This window comes from Diorhabda sublineata, chromosome 1, assembly GCF_026230105.1.
Source record: "Diorhabda sublineata isolate icDioSubl1.1 chromosome 1, icDioSubl1.1, whole genome shotgun sequence".
Classification (NCBI taxonomy): Eukaryota; Metazoa; Arthropoda; class Insecta; order Coleoptera; family Chrysomelidae; genus Diorhabda; species Diorhabda sublineata.
The window spans coordinates 2,261,442-2,283,611 of NC_079474.1; the positions used below are offsets into that span (position 1 = coordinate 2,261,442).

The 22,170-nt window shown below is 31.7% G+C and overlaps 3 protein-coding genes across 3 annotated transcripts; 1 reads left to right on the forward strand and 2 right to left on the reverse strand.

Moving 5' to 3' along the window:
• Positions 1–149: 149 nt before the first annotated feature.
• On the forward strand, positions 150–15,404 carry LOC130451225 (nidogen-like). The gene is made up of 16 exons (XM_056790148.1): positions 150–456; positions 1,326–1,572; positions 1,622–1,862; positions 1,924–2,003; positions 2,066–2,215; positions 2,277–2,496; positions 3,011–3,179; positions 3,234–3,510; positions 3,595–3,951; positions 4,005–4,511; positions 7,566–7,820; positions 7,881–7,964; positions 8,017–8,367; positions 9,992–10,297; positions 10,351–10,807; positions 14,885–15,404. The coding sequence occupies exons 1-16, from the start codon at positions 268–270 to the stop codon at positions 15,141–15,143; spliced, it is 4,149 nt and encodes a 1,382-aa protein (XP_056646126.1). The 5' UTR covers positions 150–267; the 3' UTR covers positions 15,144–15,404.
• Positions 15,399–21,250, reverse strand: LOC130451296 (terminal uridylyltransferase Tailor-like). Its single transcript, XM_056790274.1, has 4 exons — positions 21,116–21,250; positions 20,499–20,822; positions 20,194–20,440; positions 15,399–18,224 (listed from the first exon to the last, which is right to left on the reverse strand). Exons 2-4 carry the CDS (start codon positions 20,812–20,814, stop codon positions 17,162–17,164), a joined length of 1,626 nt encoding a protein of 541 aa, XP_056646252.1. The 5' UTR covers positions 20,815–20,822; positions 21,116–21,250; the 3' UTR covers positions 15,399–17,161.
• LOC130451448 (tRNA 2'-phosphotransferase 1) lies at positions 21,116–22,132 on the reverse strand. Its single transcript, XM_056790505.1, has 3 exons — positions 22,046–22,132; positions 21,702–21,953; positions 21,116–21,482 (listed from the first exon to the last, which is right to left on the reverse strand). Exons 1-3 carry the CDS (start codon positions 22,049–22,051, stop codon positions 21,132–21,134), a joined length of 609 nt encoding a protein of 202 aa, XP_056646483.1. The 5' UTR covers positions 22,052–22,132; the 3' UTR covers positions 21,116–21,131.
• Between the last annotated feature and the right edge of the window lie 38 nt (positions 22,133–22,170).

A 22,170-nucleotide genomic window follows, 5' to 3' on the forward strand; every position in this document is an offset into this window, starting at 1 on the left:
AACGTATTAATTTTTCATGTCGCAACCCTGTACGTTTTAGAAACAATTTTTTTTCGTAACTAACTGTACATATGCGGCATTATATTCCCCCAAACACAGATAAACGGCTGTGTTGACTTCTTAATTTGACCCATGACCCTTCAAGAGATAGATGATACTACACGAATTCAAGATAAACGCCAGTTTCTTAATTCGTTTCTTACGATTCTCACTCATTTTTAATTTAAAACAAAATTAATGTTGGAGCTATATAAATTTTGAAAAAAAATGAGGTTAGTGTTAGGAACTATACTATATCTATTGTGTGGTGGTGGTAGTGCTTTACCTGAAGGACTACTTTACTCATACAACGTCCCCGAAGCTATAAAGTTACCCAGAGGAGACGATGTTTCAAGTCCAGAAATCAAATTGAGGGAACCCATTGTGTTCTTTGGAAATAGCTACGATTCTATATTTGTAAGTATCAGAAAGTTATATAAGTAGTCGAATAAATCACCAGAACTTACACTGTTAGACTTTTTTTGTATAGATTATATAAATAACTAATTTTGACATTATTAACAACTACAAATTGGTCGCTGTTGTTAACGAATCGCTTTGTATAATATCTAGTGGTAATGAATGTGGCAGTAAATAAGGTTATTGAACTACAAATCTTAACGAACGTTTGCAAGATGTTGACTTAAAATTATAAATTGTGATGGTAACCATCCAATTAAACTGTAAATAAATGATACGAGAAATTAATATTTTTCTCAAATGTTAGCAATATGACTCAATTTTTAATGAGACTATAAGAGAATTGTTGGAAAACTAAATGATATGATGTTAATAATAAAAAAGAAGAAATATCGTTAGAGTGTAAGTAAATATAATAATACCTGATCGAAAATTATTACTTTTGTATTCTGTTTGAAGTATTTAACAAACTTCTAAATAAACACACTTTTCTTTTTGGTTTTTAGGTACTTAAAATCACTTCGCGCAATTTTTTTACAACATCCGAAGTTAGCAACAATAAGTTATTTGAACGACACAACGTTGCCATATTACCATAACATATTCCATAAACTATAAATGATTTTATATCAAATATAAATATGCAAACTAGGAATATATATTTAAATATGAATGATAAGCTGATATAAAATTTGAAATATAAATTCTATTCTTTTATTATATTATATATTATTATTATTTTGTTATATATGTTATGACTTGTTGTAAACTTGACAACACGTTAGAATGAACTGTCATTTCGCAGAATAACAATGTTGCCGATATTATTATTATAAATCAGAATAACCGAATATTTTATTTTTAAGGTAAATTCAAACGGATTTTTATCATTTCAAACGGCAATACCGCAATTTATAAACATCGAGTTCCCTTTAGATTATCCCATCATAGCCCCTTTTTATTCTAACGTTGATACAACCGCGGCAGGAACAATATTCTATTACGAAACAGAAAATCCAGGATTAATACAAAGAGCAACGGAAAATGTGCACGAATCCTTTTTGAATTTCGCCGATTTTCAAGCTACTAGCTTATTGATCGTTACTTGGGAAGGTCAGTTGAATTTTAAAAAATTAAGGGAATACAAAAATACGAATTCTAGGTGTGGGATACTATAAAAACGGCGCCGACAAAGTAAACACATACCAAGTCGTGATATCTACAGACGGAGAACAATCCTACGTGGAATTTTTGTACCCCGAGAACGGTATCCAGTGGATTCAAGGCACTGGAGACGAATCTGGATTACCAGATGCTAGAGCTCAAGCTGGCATCATCTCTCCGGAAGGAAAAGTGTTTGCGTTACCTGGATCTGGTACCGAACAAGTTAAAAATTTGAAAGAGTATGATTTTTTTTATCCATAAAATCCCTAATTTGTTTAATTATTATATTTCTTTTTTTAGATGGTCCAATATGGAACTGGACGGTCAATTTATCTACAGAATCGATCAATTGGATATAGTGGAACCGGATGTTCACTTTGGTAGGTGATAAATTGACATTAAGAATCGATTTTTTAATCGATTTTTTTAATCGATATTTCAGGTAGCAAACCAGAAGAAGATTCTCCAACTTCGTGTTCCGGCGCCAAAACTTTATGTCACATACAGGGCAAATGTATTGATTACGATGAAGGGTTTTGTTGTGAATGCAACACGAATTATTACGGAAACGGAAAACATTGTGTAAAAAAAGGTTATTATTATGAAATATAAAAAATAACACTTTTTAAAACGACATATTTGTTTCTATTTAGATGTACCGCTACGAGTTAACGGTAAAATTTATGGTAAAATCAACGGAGAAAAATTGGAAGGATTGGATTTGCAATCATACGTAGTAATGCCGGATGGACGTGCTTATACGGCAATTTCAAGAATACCGGAATCCATCGGATACGATATACAATCTTTACAAATTTTAGGCGGGATTATTGGATATTTGTTTGCTAAACCAGTTCGAAATGCGCCGAACGGGTAAGAAACTAATTTATTTATATCCTTATTAAAACATTCGCAATGTTGCCAGATTAAAATTTTCTCCCTACTTCGTCCTCGGTATTGTAAGATTTATCGCTGCAACTATTGAAAAAAACGTATTAAAAAAATTAAATTTATATATATATATATATATATATATATATATATATATATATATATATATATATATATATATATATATATATATATATACAGTATCCCTAATTTATTTTGTTTGTAACAATTGTAATTATAATCAGAGAAAAATCACAACGTGACAACAATGTAAAACATCTGTCAATAATGGCGCGTTATTGTAATTAGCAGCTGGTCTGGTGTAGGTCAGTGTCTGTTTATTTATTAGTCGTTTTTATATGTTTTTTTTTTGGTATATCGTCTAGATTTTGCGTGTTTTTTTGATGAAAAATTAATTTCACAAAACAGGAAAGATTGATTTTCTGTCTAAAATCAAAACGATTTAAAAATAATGAAGATTTATTTAATTTTAAAGATACCAGATTACCGGCGGCGTTTTCAACCACACAGCCAAAATTACATTCCAAAACACGAGTCAAGTAGTGAATATAAGGCAAAAATATTTAGGACTCGATGTTTTCGATCAATTACGTCTAGAATCGGATATACAGGGCGAAATTCCTTTATTACCAGACGAATCTAGGGTAAATAATTTTCCTCTAACAAAATTTTACATTTCCTTATAAATCTTCTTATAGGTTAATATAGATGAATATCAAGAAGAGTACACTCGTACAGGTCCGGGTTTAATACAGATGGTATCACGAAGAACTTTCAGAGTATTAAATAAAAACGGCAACGAAATGGTTTACTTTTACACAGTCGACCAATCGTTCGTGTTTGATTATTGTAAATATGGCAACATTACACTTGGGGAAACTTGGAAACTTAAAGTTGGTAAAAACTTTATTAATTACGAAAGCAGAGAACAGATCATTAGATTTGGTTTGAGCAATAAAATTATCCCTTTAGGAGGTATGTATGTAGATTATCTGTGGATTTTATTTAAATACAGAGTGTTATAATGTACGAGATTTATATTTAGTTTTTGTTTTATAGATTTCGATCCTTGCGAGGAAGGACGTAGTCAATGCACTCAAAACAGCGCGTGCGTCGTAGTAGACAACGATTCCTTCCGTTGTGTTTGCAACCCTGGTTACCAGAGTTTTTTCGACGGAAATAGAACGACATGTTTGGATATAAACGAATGTCAAACTGGTCAACACGAATGCGATTATAACGCGCAGTGTTTTAATTTAGTTGGGAGTTATTCTTGTGAATGTAATCCGGGATACGAAGGCAACGGACATATTTGCGATAACGCGAGGTCCTGTTTGAACGTCACTTGTAAAGAAAACGCCGAATGTTTCGAAAATAACGGTGTAGCTACGTGTAGGTGCATGGCGGGATTCAGAGGTAAGTAGAATCTATTTTTTTAGACCTAATCAGAATTTTTTCAATAAATTTAGGTGACGGTCAGTATTGTGCCCCGATTCCGGACCACAGTTGCCACATAGCGAACAACTGTTCGCCGTTTGGTTACTGCGCTATCGACGCCGAAACGAACAAATATTCTTGTTCGTGTTTACCTGGTTACGAGGGGGATGGATATACGTGTACGGTACTAGTAACAACTACGCTTCCGGAACGTAATTGTCGTACTGAAAATAATTGTTCCCCCTACGGTTATTGTACCATTAATGAAACGACTCGTCAGTATTATTGCGTGTGCCATCCTAGATACGAGGGGGACGGATATACTTGTAGGGCAATTGAAACGACTACGGCCTATACATCGGGTACTACCGAATTTTTAACGTCTACGGAACAAGGTGTAAGCAACGAAATTCTTCAAATATGTACCGAAGGTGGTTGTTACTGTCCTTCAGGATACGTTGTAGAAACAGGGACGATGTATTGTCGACAGGAAGTGACAACGGTGCAAGTTGATTATCCTACTACAGAGGCATTTCAAGGTATTTTATTTATAGGTTATAAATGTAAAATGTAATAATATTTTATTTAATATTGTTCTATGGCTTTTTTTGTTTATCATTAATTACGAGGGGCGATTAGGAAATGCTAGGATTTATTAAAATTTCTGTGTTTTCATTAAGAACAGATTTCATTTTTGTATTAACTACGAGGGGTGATGGAAAATGTGAGGAATTCTATTGAAACCGTCTATTATTGATTACGAGGGATGATCAAAAATTATAAATGATTTAATTAGGAAAAAATAGAAACGTTTCTTTTATGTCCACAATTACGAGGGGTTATCAAAAAGTGTAAATTATTTTACATTTTGTTCGTCATTATTTACGAGGATTGATGAAAAAGTGATTAATTTCGTTAAATACGAACTTTATTGGTTATTAATTACGAGGGACGATAGAAAAGTGTGATTTATTTTGTTGAAAACGAATTTTGTCCATTGTTATATACGAGGGGTGATCAGAAAATGCTAGGATTTATTAAAAACAAAATGGACGCATTTTTTCTGGGGGCTTCATTGAAAACAAATTTCAAATTTCATTCTTCATTAACTACGAGGGATGATAAAAAATGTGAGGATTTCTATTGACATCAAATTTTGTCTAATATTAATTACGAGGAGTGATCAAAAAGTGCGAATGATTTTATTAAAGACACATTCTGTCCTTCATTATTTACGAGGGTTGATCAAAAAGTGAAAAAAAATTAAAAATGAACTTAATCGGTTATTGATTACGAGGGACGATCAAAAATTATAAACGATTTAATTAGGAAAAAATAGAAACGTTTCTTTTATGTCCACAATTACGAGGGGTTATCAAAAAGTGTAAATTATTTTACATTTTGTTCGTCATTATTTACGGGGATTGATGAAAAAGTGATTAATTTCGTTAAATACGAACTTTATTGGTTATTAATTACGAGGGACGATAGAAAAGTGTGATTTATTTTGTTGAAAACGAATTTTGTCCATTGTTATATACGAGGGGTGATCAGAAAATGCTAGGATTTATTAAAAACAAAATGGACGCATTTTTTCTGGGGGCTTCATTGAAAACAAATTTCAAATTTCATTCTTCATTAACTACGAGGGATGATAAAAAATGTGAGGATTTCTATTGACATCAAATTTTGTCTAATATTAATTACGAGGAGTGATCAAAAAGTGCGAATGATTTTATTAAAGACACATTCTGTCCTTCATTATTTACGAGGGTTGATCAAAAAGTGAAAAAAAATTAAAAATGAACTTAATCGGTTATTGATTACGAGGGACGATCAAAAATTATAAACGATTTAATTAGGAAAAAATAGAAACGTTTCTTTTATGTCCACAATTACGAGGGGTTATCAAAAAGTGTAAATTATTTTACATTTTGTTCGTCATTATTTACGGGGATTGATGAAAAAGTGATTAATTTCGTTAAATACGAACTTTATTGGTTATTAATTACGAGGGACGATAGAAAAGTGTGATTTATTTTGTTGAAAACGAATTTTGTCCATTGTTATATACGAGGGGTGATCAGAAAATGCTAGGATTTATTAAAAACAAAATGGACGCATTTTTTCTGGGGGCTTCATTGAAAACAAATTTCAAATTTCATTCTTCATTAACTACGAGGGATGATAAAAAATGTGAGGATTTCTATTGACATCAAATTTTGTCTAATATTAATTACGAGGAGTGATCAAAAAGTGCGAATGATTTTATTAAAGACACATTCTGTCCTTCATTATTTACGAGGGTTGATCAAAAAGTGAAAAAAAATTAAAAATGAACTTAATCGGTTATTGATTACGAGGGACGATCAAAAATTATAAACGATTTAATTAGGAAAAAATAGAAACGTTTCTTTTATGTCCACAATTACGAGGGGTTATCAAAAAGTGTAAATTATTTTACATTTTGTTCGTCATTATTTACGGGGATTGATGAAAAAGTGATTAATTTCGTTAAATACGAACTTTATTGGTTATTAATTACGAGGGACGATAAAAAAGTGTGATTTATTTTGTTGAAAACGAATTTTGTCCTTTGTTATATACGAGGGGTGATCAGAAAATGATAGGATTTATTAAAAACCAAAATGGATGCATTTTTTCTGGGGGCTTCATTGAAAACAAATTTCAAATTTCATTCTTCATTAACTACGAGGGATGATAAAAAATGTGAGAATTTCTATTGACATCAAATTTTGTCTAATATTAATTACGAGGAGTGATCAAAAAGTGCGAATGATTTTATTAAAGACACATTCTGTCCTTCATTATTTACGAGGGTTGATCAAAAAGTGAATAGTATCATTAAAAATGAACTTAATTGGTTATTGATTACGAGGGACGATCAAAAATTATAAATGATTTAATTAGGAAGAAATTGAAGCGCTTCTTTTATGTCCACAATTACGAGGGGTTATCAAAAAGTGTAAATTATTTTACATTTTGTCCGTCATTATTTACGAGGATTGATGAAAAAGTGATTAATTTCGTTAAATACGAACTTTATTGGTTATTAATTACGAGGGATGATAGAAAAGTGCGTTTTATTTTGTTTAAAACAAAATTTGTCGTTTATTATATACGAAGGGTGATCAGAAAATGCTAGGATTTATTAAAAACAAAATGGATGCATTTTTTCTCGGGCTTTATTGAAAACAAATTTCATTCTTCATTAACTACGAGGGATGATAAAAAATGTGACTTTAATTTCAGTTGGCAATATTGATTTTAGTTCAAATTTAGTCGGTAGCACTGTTTTTATCGCGATTTTACATTTAATTTTGTTGGCATCACTGTTTTCGTGATATTACATTAAATATAGTTGGCACCACTGTCGTCACGGCGATTTGGCATTGATTTTAGTTGGCACCATTGTCGTTATGGTGATTTTCCATTGATTTCAGTTGGTATCACTGTAGTCTTTCTGTAACCGTTCGTTTTACTACTTATTTGGTATAGTAGCCCCTCGAAACTATACACAAACTGTAATATACGTTGAGCTAGTACTTTTTAAAACGTTCTTCTTCTACCAGGATCTTGCGACATACTAAATAATTGTCATCCGAACGCATCTTGTACCTATTCGGATCTAACACACGAATACGAATGTATTTGTAACGAAAAATTCGAAGGTACCGGATATAATTGTGAACCGGAAATAATATCTTGCGTGGAAGAAGACAACTGTCATCCGCAAGCCACGTGTACGTACGTAGAATCCTTGGGAAGATCGCAGTGCATATGTAATCCGGGATTTATCGGCGACGGATATTTCTGCTCTATAATCGGTGAGGTTTTTCATATTATAACGTAATTTTGGCGGCAAAATTTCGATTTTTCCCTTACAGGTTGTACCTCGACTAAGGATTGTACTCCGAATGAGGAATGCGTTGTAATGCCTTCGTTGAAATATGAATGCATTTGTAAGGAAGGTGCGTTGCAAAAAGTGAGGTTAATGTAACGCTTAAACGAGAAAAATTTTAGGTTATGAACGCGATTCCCAGCAACAGTGCGTTCAAATGGCCGGATCTTGCGGTGGGGGTAAATGCGTTCAAAACGCCGAATGCCTCTACGACGACGACTACCAAATCAATTATTGCCATTGCAAGCCCGGCTACGTCGGAGACGGCATAACGGAATGTAGGGAAAAAATAATCGGGTGCGACACTTTGAATAATTGCGGCGAACACGCTTCTTGTAGATACGTCGACGAAGAACTAACCTACAAATGTTTTTGTAAGGAAGGATACTTCGGAGACGGATTTTCTTGTTACGCCGAAAGGAATTGTCATATCGATCCGAGTATGTGCCATGCGCAAGCCTCCTGTTTAACCGGTAAGATATTATTTTATTTCGATACAATTTGGCAACGTTGCAGTCAATTAAACGAAACTTTATTTGTCGATGTGGACGAGGTTATGTAATTTATCTATGGGAAAGTTTGGTTTGTCTATGAAAAATGTATTTTACTTTTCAAAAGTGTTTTTTCAGGAATAAATAAAATTTTATTTTGAAAACTGTGTGTTAAAATCATGATTTGTCTTCAAAAATTGTGTTTTTTTTGAAAAAACTGTCATTTGTTTATGAAAACTGTCTTTATCCATAACAAATTAACATTATTTGATGAGAATCGTTTTTTTTTCAATGACAAACAGTCACTTTTCTCCGAAAACTGTTTTTTTTAAAGTAAAAATTAACATTTTTCTATGGTAAGTATATTCGAAGATGGTTATTTATCTATGAAATCTGTCATTATCCATAACAAACTGTTATTACTTCGTGAGAATTCTTTTTCAATGAAAGACACCAACCATTTGTCTATGAACTCATTTTTCAAAAATAAACCGTCATTTTTGGAAAATACTGTTATTTGTCTATGAAAACTGCCTTTATCCTTAACAAGTTACCATTTTCTATGGTAAATATATTCGAAAATGGTTATTTGTCTATGAAATCTGTCATTATCCGTAACAAACTGTTATTATTTCGTGAGAATTCTTTTTCAATGAAAGACACCAACCATTTGTCTATGAACTCATTTTTCAAAAATAAACCGTCATTTTTGGAAAATACTGTTATTTGTCTATGAAAACTGCCTTTATCCTTAACAAGTTACCATTTTCTATGGTAAATATATTCGAAAATGGTTATTTGTCTATGAAATCTGTCATTATCCGTAACAAACTGTTATTATTTCGTGAGAATTCTTTTTCAATAAAAAAACGTCATTTTTCTCCAAAAATGTTTTTTACCCACCAACCATTTGTCTATGAAAACTCATTTTTCAACAATAAACCGTCATTTTTGGAAAATACTGTTATTTGTCTATGAAAAATTTTCATTTTCCTATGAAAATCGTCTATTTCGATGTCAAACTGTCATTTTTCTTGGAAAAATGTTTTTTTTTCAAACACCAACCAACTTTTATTTCAAAAACTGTCATTTGTTTATGAAAACTGTCTTTATCCATAAACAAATTGTCATTATTTGATAAGAATCGCTTTTTTTTCAATGACAAACTGTCACTTTTCTTCAAAAATTGTCTTTTTTAAAGTACAATTAACATTTTTCTATGGTAAGTATATTCGAAGATGGTTATTTATCTATGAAATCTGTCATTATCCGTAACAAACTGTTATTATTTCGTGAGAATTCTTTTTCAGTAAAAAAACGTCATTTTTCTCCAAAAATGTTTTTTACCCACCAACCATTTGTCTATGAAAACTCATTTTTCAACAATAAACCGTCATTTTTGGAAAATACTGTTATTTGTCTATGAAAAATTTTCATTTTCCTATGAAAATCGTCTATTTCGATGTCAAATTTTTTATAAAAGATACTGTCATTTATCTATAGAAACTGTCTTTTTCCAAAAGAAACTATCGTTTTTTTCGAGAGTTTTCCTCTTTTAACCGATAACAAATTTAATGATTTTCGTTTCAATTCGCCAACGTTCCAGACGCCAAACGAAACTTCATTTGTCAATGTCGACGAGGTTATGTCGGTAACGGAACAATCTGCAAAGAAATATCCAAACACGAAGGTAACTACCTTCTCCTAAATCAAGGAATGGCCACGTTAAAAATTCCATTGGATCAGTCCAAAAACTCATTTAGAAAACCCGTACAAGTGAAAGCCTACCAAACGGCAGTCGGTTTGGACGTCGATTGCCTCGAAGGTAGAATCTACTGGAGCGACATAAACGGAAGAGTCATCAGAAGTTCGGCGTTAAACGGTACCGACAAAAACGATTTCATCACAGAGGGTAAGTTACCACCCCCCTCCAAAGTCAATTATTAAAGTTTTACATCCATCCAGGTATAGGTTCACCGGAAGGTATATCCATAGATTGGGTAGCCAGGAACGTTTACTGGACCGATTCCACTTTGGATAGAATCGAAGTGGCCAACATAGAATCGAAATTACGTCGTACGCTATTCGATTCGGATTTGGTGAATCCGAGAGGCATAGCAGTTCATCCGCAAAGAGGAAAAATCTTCTGGACCGATTGGAACAGAAAGGATCCGAAAATAGAATGGGCGAACGCCGACGGATCCAATAGACAGATATTTATGCGCGGATCCGACGTTTCACTACCAAATTCGTTGACGATCGATTTCGAAACGGAGCATTTGTGTTACGCCGACGCCGGTACCAAAAAAATCGAATGCGTCCATATCGATACAAAGACGAAGCACACCGTTGCCGTCAATTGTACATATCCGTTCGGTATTACTACTACCGATAGAGAAATTTATTGGTCGGATTGGATCACGTGAGTTTAGATTTATTTTGTCCGCTATAATGGGTGTTTATACGGCTCGAAGGACCACCAAAGAGAAATGGGTGTAATTGCGAGGCTTTTTAATCGTTACGTTATCTATTTCTTCTTTTGAAACGGATGAGGGACCCAAAGATAAGCGGAATATCGTTGTTATGTTCATTGATTACAAATTATTGTTTTCCTATGAAAATTGCCTTTTTAGGAGAGACAAATCGTTAACTGTCACTTTTCTTCTAAATCTGTCATTTTCAATAACATCCTCTTATCTTCTAAAACTGTCTTTTAAGACGACATAAACTGTCACTTTTCTTCTAAATCTGCCCTTTTCAATAACAAACTCTCTTTTATCTTCTAAAACTGTCTTTTAAGAAGATATAAACTGTCGGTTTTCTTCTAAATCTGCCCTTTTTAATAACAAATCCTCTTTTATCTTCTAAAACTGTCTTTTAAGAATATATAAACTGTCACTTTTCTTCTAAATCTGCCATTTTCAATAACATCCTCTTATCTTCTAAAACTGTCTTTTAAGACGACATAAACTGTCACTTTTCTTCTAAATCTGCCCTTTTCAATAACAAACTCTCTTTTATCTTCTAAAACTGTCTTTTAAGAAGATATAAACTGTCACTTTTCTCCTAAATCTGTCATTTTCATTATTAAACTCCCTTTTATCTTCTAAAACTGTCTTTTAAGAAGATATAAACTGTCACTTTTCTTCTAAATCTGCCCTTTTCAATAACAAACTCACGTTTATCTTCTAAAACTGTCTTTTAAGAAGATATAAACTGTCACTTTTCTCCTAAATCTGTCATTTTCATTATTAAACTCCCTTTTATCTTCTAAAACTGTCTGTTAAGAAGATATAAACTGTCACTTTTCTTCTAAATCTGCCCTTTTCAATAACAAACTCACGTTTATCTTCTAAAACTGTCTTTTAAGAAGATATAAACTGTCACTTTTCTTCTAAATCTGCCCTTTTCAATAACAAACTCACGTTTATCTTCTAAAACTGTCTTTTAAGAAGATATAAACTGTCACTTTTCTTCTAAATCTGCCCTTTTCAATAACAAACTCTCTTTATCTTCTAAAACTGTCTTTTAAGAAGATATAAACTGTCGGTTTTCTCCTAAATCTGTCATTTTCATTATTAAACTCCCTTTTATCTTCTAAAACTGTCTTTTAAGAAGATATAAACTGTCACTTTTCTTCTAAATCTGCCCTTTTCAATAACAAACTCACGTTTATCTTCTAAAACTGTCTTTTAAGAAGATATAAACTGTCACTTTTCTTCTAAATCTGCCCTTTTCAATAACAAACTCACGTTTATCTTCTAAAACTGTCTTTTAAGAAGATATAAACTGTCACTTTTCTCCTAAATCTGTCATTTTCATTATTAAACTCCCTTTTATCTTCTAAAACTGTCTTTTAAGAAGATATAAACTGTCACTTTTCTTCTAAATCTGCCCTTTTCAATAACAAACTCACGTTTATCTTCTAAAACTGTCTTTTAAGAAGATATAAACTGTCACTTTTCTTCTAAATCTGCCCTTTTCAATAACAAACTCTCTTTATCTTCTAAAACTGTCTTTTAAGAAGATATAAACTGTCGGTTTTCTCCGAAATCTGTCATTTTCAATAACAAATCCTCTTTTATCTTCTAAAACTGTTTTTTAAGAATATATAAACTGTCACTTTTCTTCTAAATCTGCCATTTTCAATAACAAATCCTCTTATCTTCTAAAACTGTCTTTTAAGACGACATAAACTGTCACTTTTCTTCTAAATCTGCCCTTTTCAATAACAAACTCTCTTTTATCTTCTAAAACTGTCTTTTAAGAAGATATAAACTGTCGGTTTTCTCCGAAATCTGTCATTTTCAATAACAAATCCTCTTTTATCTTCTAAAACTGTCTTTTAAGAATATATAAACTGTCACTTTTCTTCTAAATCTGTCATTTTCAATAACAAATCCTCTTTTATCTGCTAAAACTATCTTTTAAGAATATATAAACTGTCACTTTTCTTCTAAATCTGTCATTTTCAATAACAAATCCTCTTATCTTCTAAAACTGTCTTTTAAGACGACATAAACTGTCACTTTTCTTCTAAATCTGCCCTTTTCAATAACAAACTCTTTTTTATCTTCTAAAACTGTCTTTTAACAAGATATAAACTGTCACTTTTCTCCTAAATCTGTCATTTTCAATATTAAACTCTCTATCTTCTAAAACTGTCTTTTAAGAATATATAAACTGTCACTTTTCTTCTAAATCTGCCCTTTTCAATAACAAATCCTCTTTTATCTTCTAAAACTGTCTTTTAAGAATATATAAACTGTCACTTTTCTTCTAAATCTGTCATTTTCAATAACAAATCCTCTTTTATCTGCTAAAACTATCTTTTAAGAATATATAAACTGTCACTTTTCTTCTAAATCTGTCATTTTCAATAACAAATCCTCTTATCTTCTAAAACTGTCTTTTAAGACGACATAAACTGTCACTTTTCTTCTAAATCTGCCCTTTTCAATAACAAACTCTTTTTTATCTTCTAAAACTGTCTTTTAACAAGATATAAACTGTCACTTTTCTCCTAAATCTGTCATTTTCAATATTAAACTCTCTATCTTCTAAAACTGTCTTTTAAGAATATATAAACTGTCACTTTTCTTCTAAATCTGCCCTTTTCAATAACAAATCCTCTTTTATCTTCTAAAACTGTCTTTTAAGAATATATAAACTGTCACTTTTCTTCTAAAACTGTCTTTTAAGAATATATAAACTGTCACTTTTCTTCTAAATCTGTCATTTTCAATAACAAATCCTCTTATCTTCTAAAACTGTCTTTTAAGACGACATAAACTGTCACTTTTCTTCTAAATCTGCCCTTTTCAATAACAAACTCTCTTTTATCTTCTAAAACTGTCTTTTAACAAGATATAAACTGTCACTTTTCTTCTAAATCGGTCTTTTTCAACAACAAACTATCATTTATCTTCTAAAACTGATTTCAATAGGTTGTTTGCCTCTGAAAATTGTCGTTTATCTTTAAATCTGTCAAAAGTTCTTATAAGTAGAGAAAAACTATTATTTGCCTTTTAAAATCATTTTTTTATCAATAAACTGTCATTTTTCTTCAGAAAACTGTCTTGTTAGTAGAGATAAACTGTTATTTGTCTTTTAAGCTGTCTCTTTCAATAATAAACTGTCACTTTTCAATAAACTGTCACTTTTCTTATAAAACTTTATTTTTAGTGAAAGAAACCATCACTTGTCTTTAAAAATTGCCTTTTTCATCAATAAACTGTGACTTTTCTTTGAAAATTTTATTGTGCGAAAAGCTAAACTGTCATTTGTTTTTGAAACTGTCTTTTGAAACTGTCACTTTTCTTAGAAAATTGTTTTTAAAAGAAAAAACCATCACTCGTCTGTAAAAATTGCCTTTTCCATCAAAAACTTATCACTTTTCTTCGAAAACTGTCTTATTAGAAGAGATAAACTGTCATTTGTCTTTAAAATTGTTTTTTCCGATAACAAACTGTCACTTTTCTTCGAAAATTGTTATGTACTAATAAAAAAATTATCATTTGTTTTTAAAACTGTCCTTTTCAATACCAAACTATAATTTTTCTTAGAAAACTGTTCAACTGTCTTTTTCATCAATAAAGTGTCACTTTTCTTCGAAAACTTTCTTATAAGATGAGAAAAACTATTATATAATAAAAATCTACCAACTGGCCGGATGATTTAACATCAATTAAAAATCTGAAATGAAAGAACTACTAATTTCAAAGACGATAGAAGATAAGGGGGGCACAGCAGGCTATATAGGACTCAGTTAAACGTATTTCCATCAAATATACATCTGATTCAATTCCAAATTTCACTTTAGTAGTAAAATATAACGCACTAAATTATTAGTTTCCGTTTCTAATTGATTTTCAACAACGAAAATGTAATTGGCGCAGTTAATAGGATAGCGAAATCATTTTTGTATCAACAGCACCCAGATTGTTCTATACAACGAATTCCTTCCGTCCTCCAAATACCCCAAATGATTAATTTACAGGAAGAAGATCGAGAGAGTGGAAAAATACAGTTTGAAAAGGCTTCCATCGTTGCCGGTGCCTCTAGGCGGAACAGGAAATAGACTTTTCGAATTGGTAGCAGTACCGCAAGCCTGCCCATCTCTAACAAACGTTTGCGAGTACTTCAAAAATCAGTGCCCCAAAGATCACATCTGTCTCCCGAACGGAATTGGAGGGAAGAGTTGCTTGTGCGGATTCGATTCCCAAAATCTCCTAGACAAACCCGAATGTAACATTTAGGCGAAATTTTTTTTTATTACCGTACATTTGAATTTTGTATTAATTTGTATTAATCAAAAACTGTCTATTTATATTTGTCTATGGATAACGTTAAAACTTACCGAAACACACTGTAGATAAAATAATTTTAATGTTTGTTATATTTGATACCAGAATAATCCAAAAACAACAATTTCGAAAAATATTATGTAGACTGAGAAAAATATTCGCTGGAAATAATTGTAATTGAAAGAAAAAGTACAAAATGTAAAAAATGAAAAACATTTTTTTTTTAAATATGTACAATTTTTTTTATTCCAAAAATCCTCTAAATAAATTTATTTTTCGTTTTAAAATACTAAACAAAGAAATATATATACAGTATGTCACATTTATTATTAAAAATAGAATCAGGCACTTATACCTCAATATAAATTTCAATACAATCCACCCTAATTTGATTTATGGGAAACAAAATTTATTCGTGCCCCTGGTAATTATTCCAATTTTCATCATGTTGGTACTTTTGAAGTCATCGGGAGAGAATTTGCGTTGGAATATGCATGATGAGACCTCAAGAGGGTATAACGACAAACACCTGTTTATTAAATGGGCCAATGTTCAAGGTTATTGTTATAATTTTGATAATAGGCCCGCCTGTATAACAAATTTTCCCTTACTGCTAACAAAATGACTGAACTTTTTGCAAAAGCGAACCAATCTTCAATTTTAACGACACCCCTGTTGATCTTGATCAAATAATTGTCCAATTATTTATAAATTGGGCCAATGTTCAACGTTATTGTTATAATTTTGCCTTTATAATAAAATTTGTAAATAGAACGTCTTGATATGTACAGAATGAGCCAATATTCAACATTAATCCGTATGTTATCCACTAAAATTAGCCAATTATCAACTTTGTCTTGCTAATTATCCAATAAAAAGAGCCAATCTTCAACCCTGTCTCGCTATTTACCGAATTAGCTAATCTTAAGAGTGAATATTTCCCTATAACTTTGCCAATTAACCAATTCATCTCAATTATCATCAGTCATTACAGGGGCCAATTTTCAAAGTTGTTATCATGGCCAATCTTCAAGGTTATCAACATGGCCAATCTTCAAGGTTATCAGCATGGCCAATTTTCAAGGTTATTAGTATGGCCAATATTCAAGGTTATCAACATGGCCAATTTTCAAGGTTATTAGTATGGCCAATATTCAAGGTTATAAGCATGGCCAATATTCAAGGTTATTAGCATGGCTAATCTTTGTTATTATTATAATTGACGATACTCATGTTAATCTTGATACAAAGTTTTTTTATTATTTACAAAATTGGTTAAGTTTTAAAGTAAAACGGTCCACAAACGATATATGTCACAGAACATATGACAGTTGACAGAAACCAGATGACACAGAATACATGATAGTTGATATCAAGATGGCGGACGATGTTATTTCCGTTGAAATCCAAAATGGCGAACATCCCACACTCATTATGATTTAAAATACACGACATTTGACAAATGGCGGAAACGACAGATGATATAGAATACACAATAATTCCTGTAGATGCTCATCAGATGCTCATCCCATGCTCTTTATGGCGTAAAATACACGTCAGTCGACAAATGACGGAAACTATAGAACACACGATAGTTGCAGGTAATTATCAAGATGGCGGATGCAACACGCGATCATTGACAGATAGAACACGCTCCTAATGACGTATTTACACGAAACACGCGATAATTGACAGACGATATCCAAGATGGCGGGCACGACAAATGACGTTACTTCAATTGAAGTTTAAGATGGCGGACACCTACGTACTTTCGTTACAGATTGACTGTTATGATCAAAATCGATGGTTTTTTGACGAGAAAAATTCCAACGCAAATTTCTCAAAAAATCGACGAGTTACGAGGAAAATATAAAATTTCAATCGAACGAAATTATTTTCGATACGTTTTCGTGTACAATTCAGAAACATTTATTTTCGAAAAATGTACAACAATCGATTTTTCCGATCGATTAATTCGATTCGACGTTTCGATTCAATTCTTTTTCGTAAATCGCGAACCATTTACCGAACGTAGTCGAAAAAAATTTTCCGAACGTCTTGAAAACTTTCTTGTAACAATTAATTTTCGTCAAACTGAAAATCACTTGAGCAGGTTCGATCCTCCTCTCCAACACCATCGAAAATTCGATAATCTTCACTTTATCGATATTTTTATACATTTCCAACATCTTTTTCGTTATTTCCGTTTCCTGTTCGACGATACCTCGATCTTGTTTCGATTTCGGTCGGTTATGCCATACGTTCAACGTCGCCGAACATTTAAACGAACCGATCACGTTACCGAAATCGCTCGTCACGTCGCTGTGTTCGTTCATCTTCTGTCTCTTATTACCGGAAACGCCTTCCTCCGTCACGGTCATATTACAGAAGTTGCGTAACGCAATCAGGGCGAATCTTTTCACCGAATCGAACCACAGATCTTTCGATTCGTCGTTAACGTCGACGTTTCTCCTTATATAATCGATGCTAGTGCCCATTTCGACGCCGAATTGTATGAAATTCGTTTGGGCGAGTAGTTGGATTTTGGCGTTGGGCGGCGTTTGGGTGAACAGTTTATAAAGGAAACCGGTTTCGCCTTGTTCGGTTAATTTTTTGGCGTGTTTGCAAAATTTCACGAATATATCCAACGTCGATTCGGATACAATCGGCGTTATATTTCTGGTGTGCTCGAATGGATCTTGAACGCATATAGTGGCGTCCACTTTCAACGGTCGATTTCCTTCTAATTTTACAACCGATTTGTAGGTATCGTAACCTTGAGGTAACCCGTCGGGATCTTTGAAATCGGATTTTTTGACGGGTCTACCCAGAAAAGGGCATATGACGTAAGTGCCGTAATCGAATTCGGCGTAATACGAAAAGAAATTCGAAAGTAGATCTAAAAGTGAGGACGATCTGACGTGCGGGCAAAACGCTTTTATACACTGAAATCCTCCGTTCCAATCATCCTGTCGATTCGTGTAAGCCGGATCGGATTGTAAATATTTCACCGACGGTAAGTTGTATGGATTCCTGGAAAAATAAAAAAAATTAAAGCCCCCTTGAACTATCAGTTTTTAACCGGTTCAATTCTTATCGATTTGAGGTTAAGTTCTCCTATAAATACCGTTTAAACGGACTCAAACGGTTTGGTTGTCCATTTTGAATACAAACTCACTTAAAAAAGAAGAATACATCCTCTATACCTTCGGAAATAGAGTAACAACAAGAAAATTTCATTTATTTGGATTTTTTTCACAAAATAATTCGAGTACTACGGATTTAACCCGATGAAAGTTGAGGATTAAATGATTTATCACACGCACTAAATCACTTGGGCAATTATAGGTTAGAATTATGGAATTTTCTTATCGATTTGAGGTTAAGTTCTCCTATAAATACCGTTTAAACGGTCTCAAACGGTTTAGTTGTCCATTTTGAACACAAACTCACTTAAAAAAGAAGAATACATCCTCTATACCTTCGGAAATAGAGTAACAACAAGAAAATTTCATTTATTTGGATTTTTTTCACAAAATAATTCGAGTACTACGGATTTAACCCGATGAAAGTTGAGGATTAAATGATTTATTACACGCACTAAATCACTTGGGCAATTATAGGTTAGAATTATGGAATTTTCTTATCGATTTGAGGTTAAGTTCTCCTATAAATACCGTTTAAACGGTCTCAAACGGTTTAGTTGTCCATTTTGAACACAAACTCACTTAAAAAAGAAGAATACATCCTCGATACCTTCGGAAATAGAGTAACAACAAGAAAATTTCATTTATTTGGATTTTTTTCACAAAATAATTCGAGTACTACGGATTTAACCCGATGAAAGTTGAGGATTAAATGATTTATTACACGCACTAAATCACTTGGGCAATTATAGGTTAGAATTATGGAATTTTCTTATCGATTTGAGGTTAAGTTCTCCTATAAATACCGTTTAAACGGTCTCAAACGGTTTAGTTGTCCATTTTGAACACAAACTCACTTAAAAAAGAAGAATAAATCCTCGATACCTTCGGAAATAGAGTAACAACAAGAAAATTTCATTTATTTGGATTTTTTTCACAAAATAATTCGAGTACTACGGATTTAACCCGATGAAAGTTGAGGATTAAATGATTTATCACACGCACTAAATCACTAGGTCCATTATAGGTTAGAATTATCAATTTTTTTTATTATAAAACTGATGTAAAGATAGAGAAAGAGTTTTAGCTACCAAAAAAATCGAATCAAAAGTGGTTTGAAGCATGACATGTTGTCAAGATGAAGAAAAAAGTCCAATTTTCAGGTTTCTTTCTTCCTATATCGTTTTGCAAATATACCAATGTCCTAATAGATTATCTGACAAACAATTCGATACCCATTTTTGCACATTTTCATCACTGTTTTACTTCTCAACATTTCCCGACCTTCTTTGGCACTTTTAGATATAAATATTGCTACTAGTTGAAATTATTGGCTTCCATCTGCTTCTCGATGCCTGAAACTGTGTCGAAACTTTCTCATTCACCACATTTTTTAATTTTTGAAAGCAACATTTTGAGTAAAATGGACGTGAGGAAACAGGAAGAATTTTAGGAACCAAAATCTCGAATCAAAAGCAACTTGAGGCATGATACGTTGTAATAAAAAAAAAGAAAATCTATTTTCTAAATCTCTTTTTTCATATATCATTCTGCAAACATTCCAGTGCCTCAATAGCCTGTTTTAACTACCAAAATGTCATTACTTTTAGCATTTCCACATTTAAACACTTATCAAAGTCACTATATTTTGATCATACACAAATCTCAACATTTCCTGGCCCTTTTGGCACTTTTAGCACTAAACACTACTACTAATTGAAATAAATACAGCATAAGATATAAAAAGTAATTTTCTAACACCCCCTATAGATAAAATTTCGATTTATAATAAATTTTAAGCATTATGACCCAAGATTAACTCAATCCATATTAAAAATTTCATATTCATCACTTACCCCTGTAAATAAAATATAATCATCATACAAAACGAGTAATTTGTAAATAGGTGATTCTGTCCGGTTATTCTATGCACTTTGGCCCAATATTTTATAATCAACATCATCTGTTTCAACTTCACATCAATATTCAAATAATAAGAAATCAATCTACTGTTACAAAGCCCCAGCTTATTTCTAATATTTATATCACAATTGGTGTTCGTTGCCGTATGGACACATTTCAATATTGGGATCTTAGCTTGACCTAAAAACAATTTTTAAAACCAAAACAAATCGATTTAAAACCAGAAAACAACCCTTACCGATAACTAATATATTGTGAAACATATTCGAATTATTTAAAAGGTGCTTCAATCTGTATAAATGTCTGATATCTTCTTGATGCTGTTTCCTTATTCCAGATATATAAATATCTACGTCACTTCCACAGAAACAGAGTCCTGTTATGGACGAACCGAATTGATGTATATGACAATATGGATAAACGTTACGGAAAGTGTTTAAAAGATCCATACAAATCCTGTTGCACTTGTTAATATGCGCCAAAGGGGCTTGTACGTGTTTTGTGAAACGTATCACTTGTTCTTGCAACGATTTGATGTCTTTTAAATCTTCCATTTTGTCTGCTAGGCGAAGAAAAAAAATAATGTAACAGTATAACCTTAATTTAGAAAAATTTGATGCAATTTTTCCAAGAAAAAAACTGTCAAAAGTGTTGTTATAATAAGTAAAAGTAAAAAAACACATAAAAAGTAAAAAAAAACAGTTAAATACATTTTTTATTTAAAAACTCGTAATTTCCTTCTACTCAGTCAAAAATTATTATCGTACTAAACAAGGAATTCAATAAAATTTATTATCTGAATGTTTTTTTTTATAAAAAGTCATAAATGCATGCAAAGTATTATTCAGAACTTACATTAGATTTAATGCTTTTATAGCAATAATCTTGAGTGTTTATCGACGACTTTTTGGAAATATTTTGGTAAAATTACACCATTTTTATCTCCAGGGCTCAAAATAACATTGTTGGCGGATCTATAGAATTTCAAATTATCTGATATAGCGAGCCTCAAGTTAATATAAATAAAAATTTCCGTATCTTTTCTTATACCACTGGTAACTGTTACGTCATATGGTAAACCTAACGCGAAATGTATATGATTTCTTTTCATTCGATTTAAACCTTGTTTTTTGATAAATTTCCAATATCTGTAGTAAGTACCATGGATTATATTAACGTCTTCTTTGTAATCGATAATTGATAAATTCAAATCATCTACAATCTTGAGAAAAAACAAAAAGATACAACAAACCCACTAGTGGTTAAATATTTTCAAATTTATATGCAAATCATCAGAATAAACAAAAGCTAATTGAGACTGTAAAGTAAATAAATCACGACATCAAAAACATAACCTCTAAACGCGAACTTTTCCCTATATATTGAGCATTCCTCTCTCTCATTCTAATTAAAACATAAAAATGCTAAATTTAATACTTACATTTATTGAATGTCCTTGATTTGCACAAATTTCTAAAACACCTTTATTATTTCTTAAACTAAACCTTTTTTTAGAATCAGTCTCTACCACTCTTTCAATATCAACTAAATTATATTTCCCATTTAAATTTTTGTGCTCAAGCAATTGCACAACAGAAATAAAACCATCTGATTTTATATTAAGACCTTCTTTTACAGCTCCATGTCGAAGTAACCAGGACAATGTTTTACTCAAACGGATATCATTTGTTGTCTATAATTATATATATTTTATTTCAGTTTATATAATATGAAAATTAAATATATTGTAACAAAAATTTGACATATATATTCAAAAAAACTTACTGTCATTTATAAATTAAGATGATTAATAAAAATTATATATAGATTTAAATTTTAAAGTCTTGCTTGACGTTTCACCATTTTCTATTTATGAGGTTTGTTTACATTTAGTAATTTTTTGCACTGAG

Coding starts and splice junctions, on each gene's coding strand:
- LOC130451225 (XM_056790148.1), top strand. CDS start 268: ATGAGGTTAGTGTTAGGAACTATACTATATCTATTGTGTGGTGGTGGT. Junction 1,573..1,621: donor ATTGATCGTTACTTGGGAAG/GTCAGTTGAATT, acceptor TACGAATTCTAG/GTGTGGGATACTATAAAAAC. Junction 10,298..10,350: donor AAACGATTTCATCACAGAGG/GTAAGTTACCAC, acceptor ACATCCATCCAG/GTATAGGTTCACCGGAAGGT.
- LOC130451448 (XM_056790505.1), bottom strand. Junction 21,483..21,701: donor ATCAAGGACATTCAATAAAT/GTAAGTATTAAA, acceptor TTTTTTCTCAAG/ATTGTAGATGATTTGAATTT.
- LOC130451296 (XM_056790274.1), bottom strand. CDS start 20,814: ATGGAAGATTTAAAAGACATCAAATCGTTGCAAGAACAAGTGATACGT. Junction 20,441..20,498: donor TCACAATATATTAGTTATCG/GTAAGGGTTGTT, acceptor AATTGTTTTTAG/GTCAAGCTAAGATCCCAATA. Junction 18,225..20,193: donor ATTATATTTTATTTACAGGG/GTAAGTGATGAA, acceptor TTATTTTTCCAG/GAATCCATACAACTTACCGT.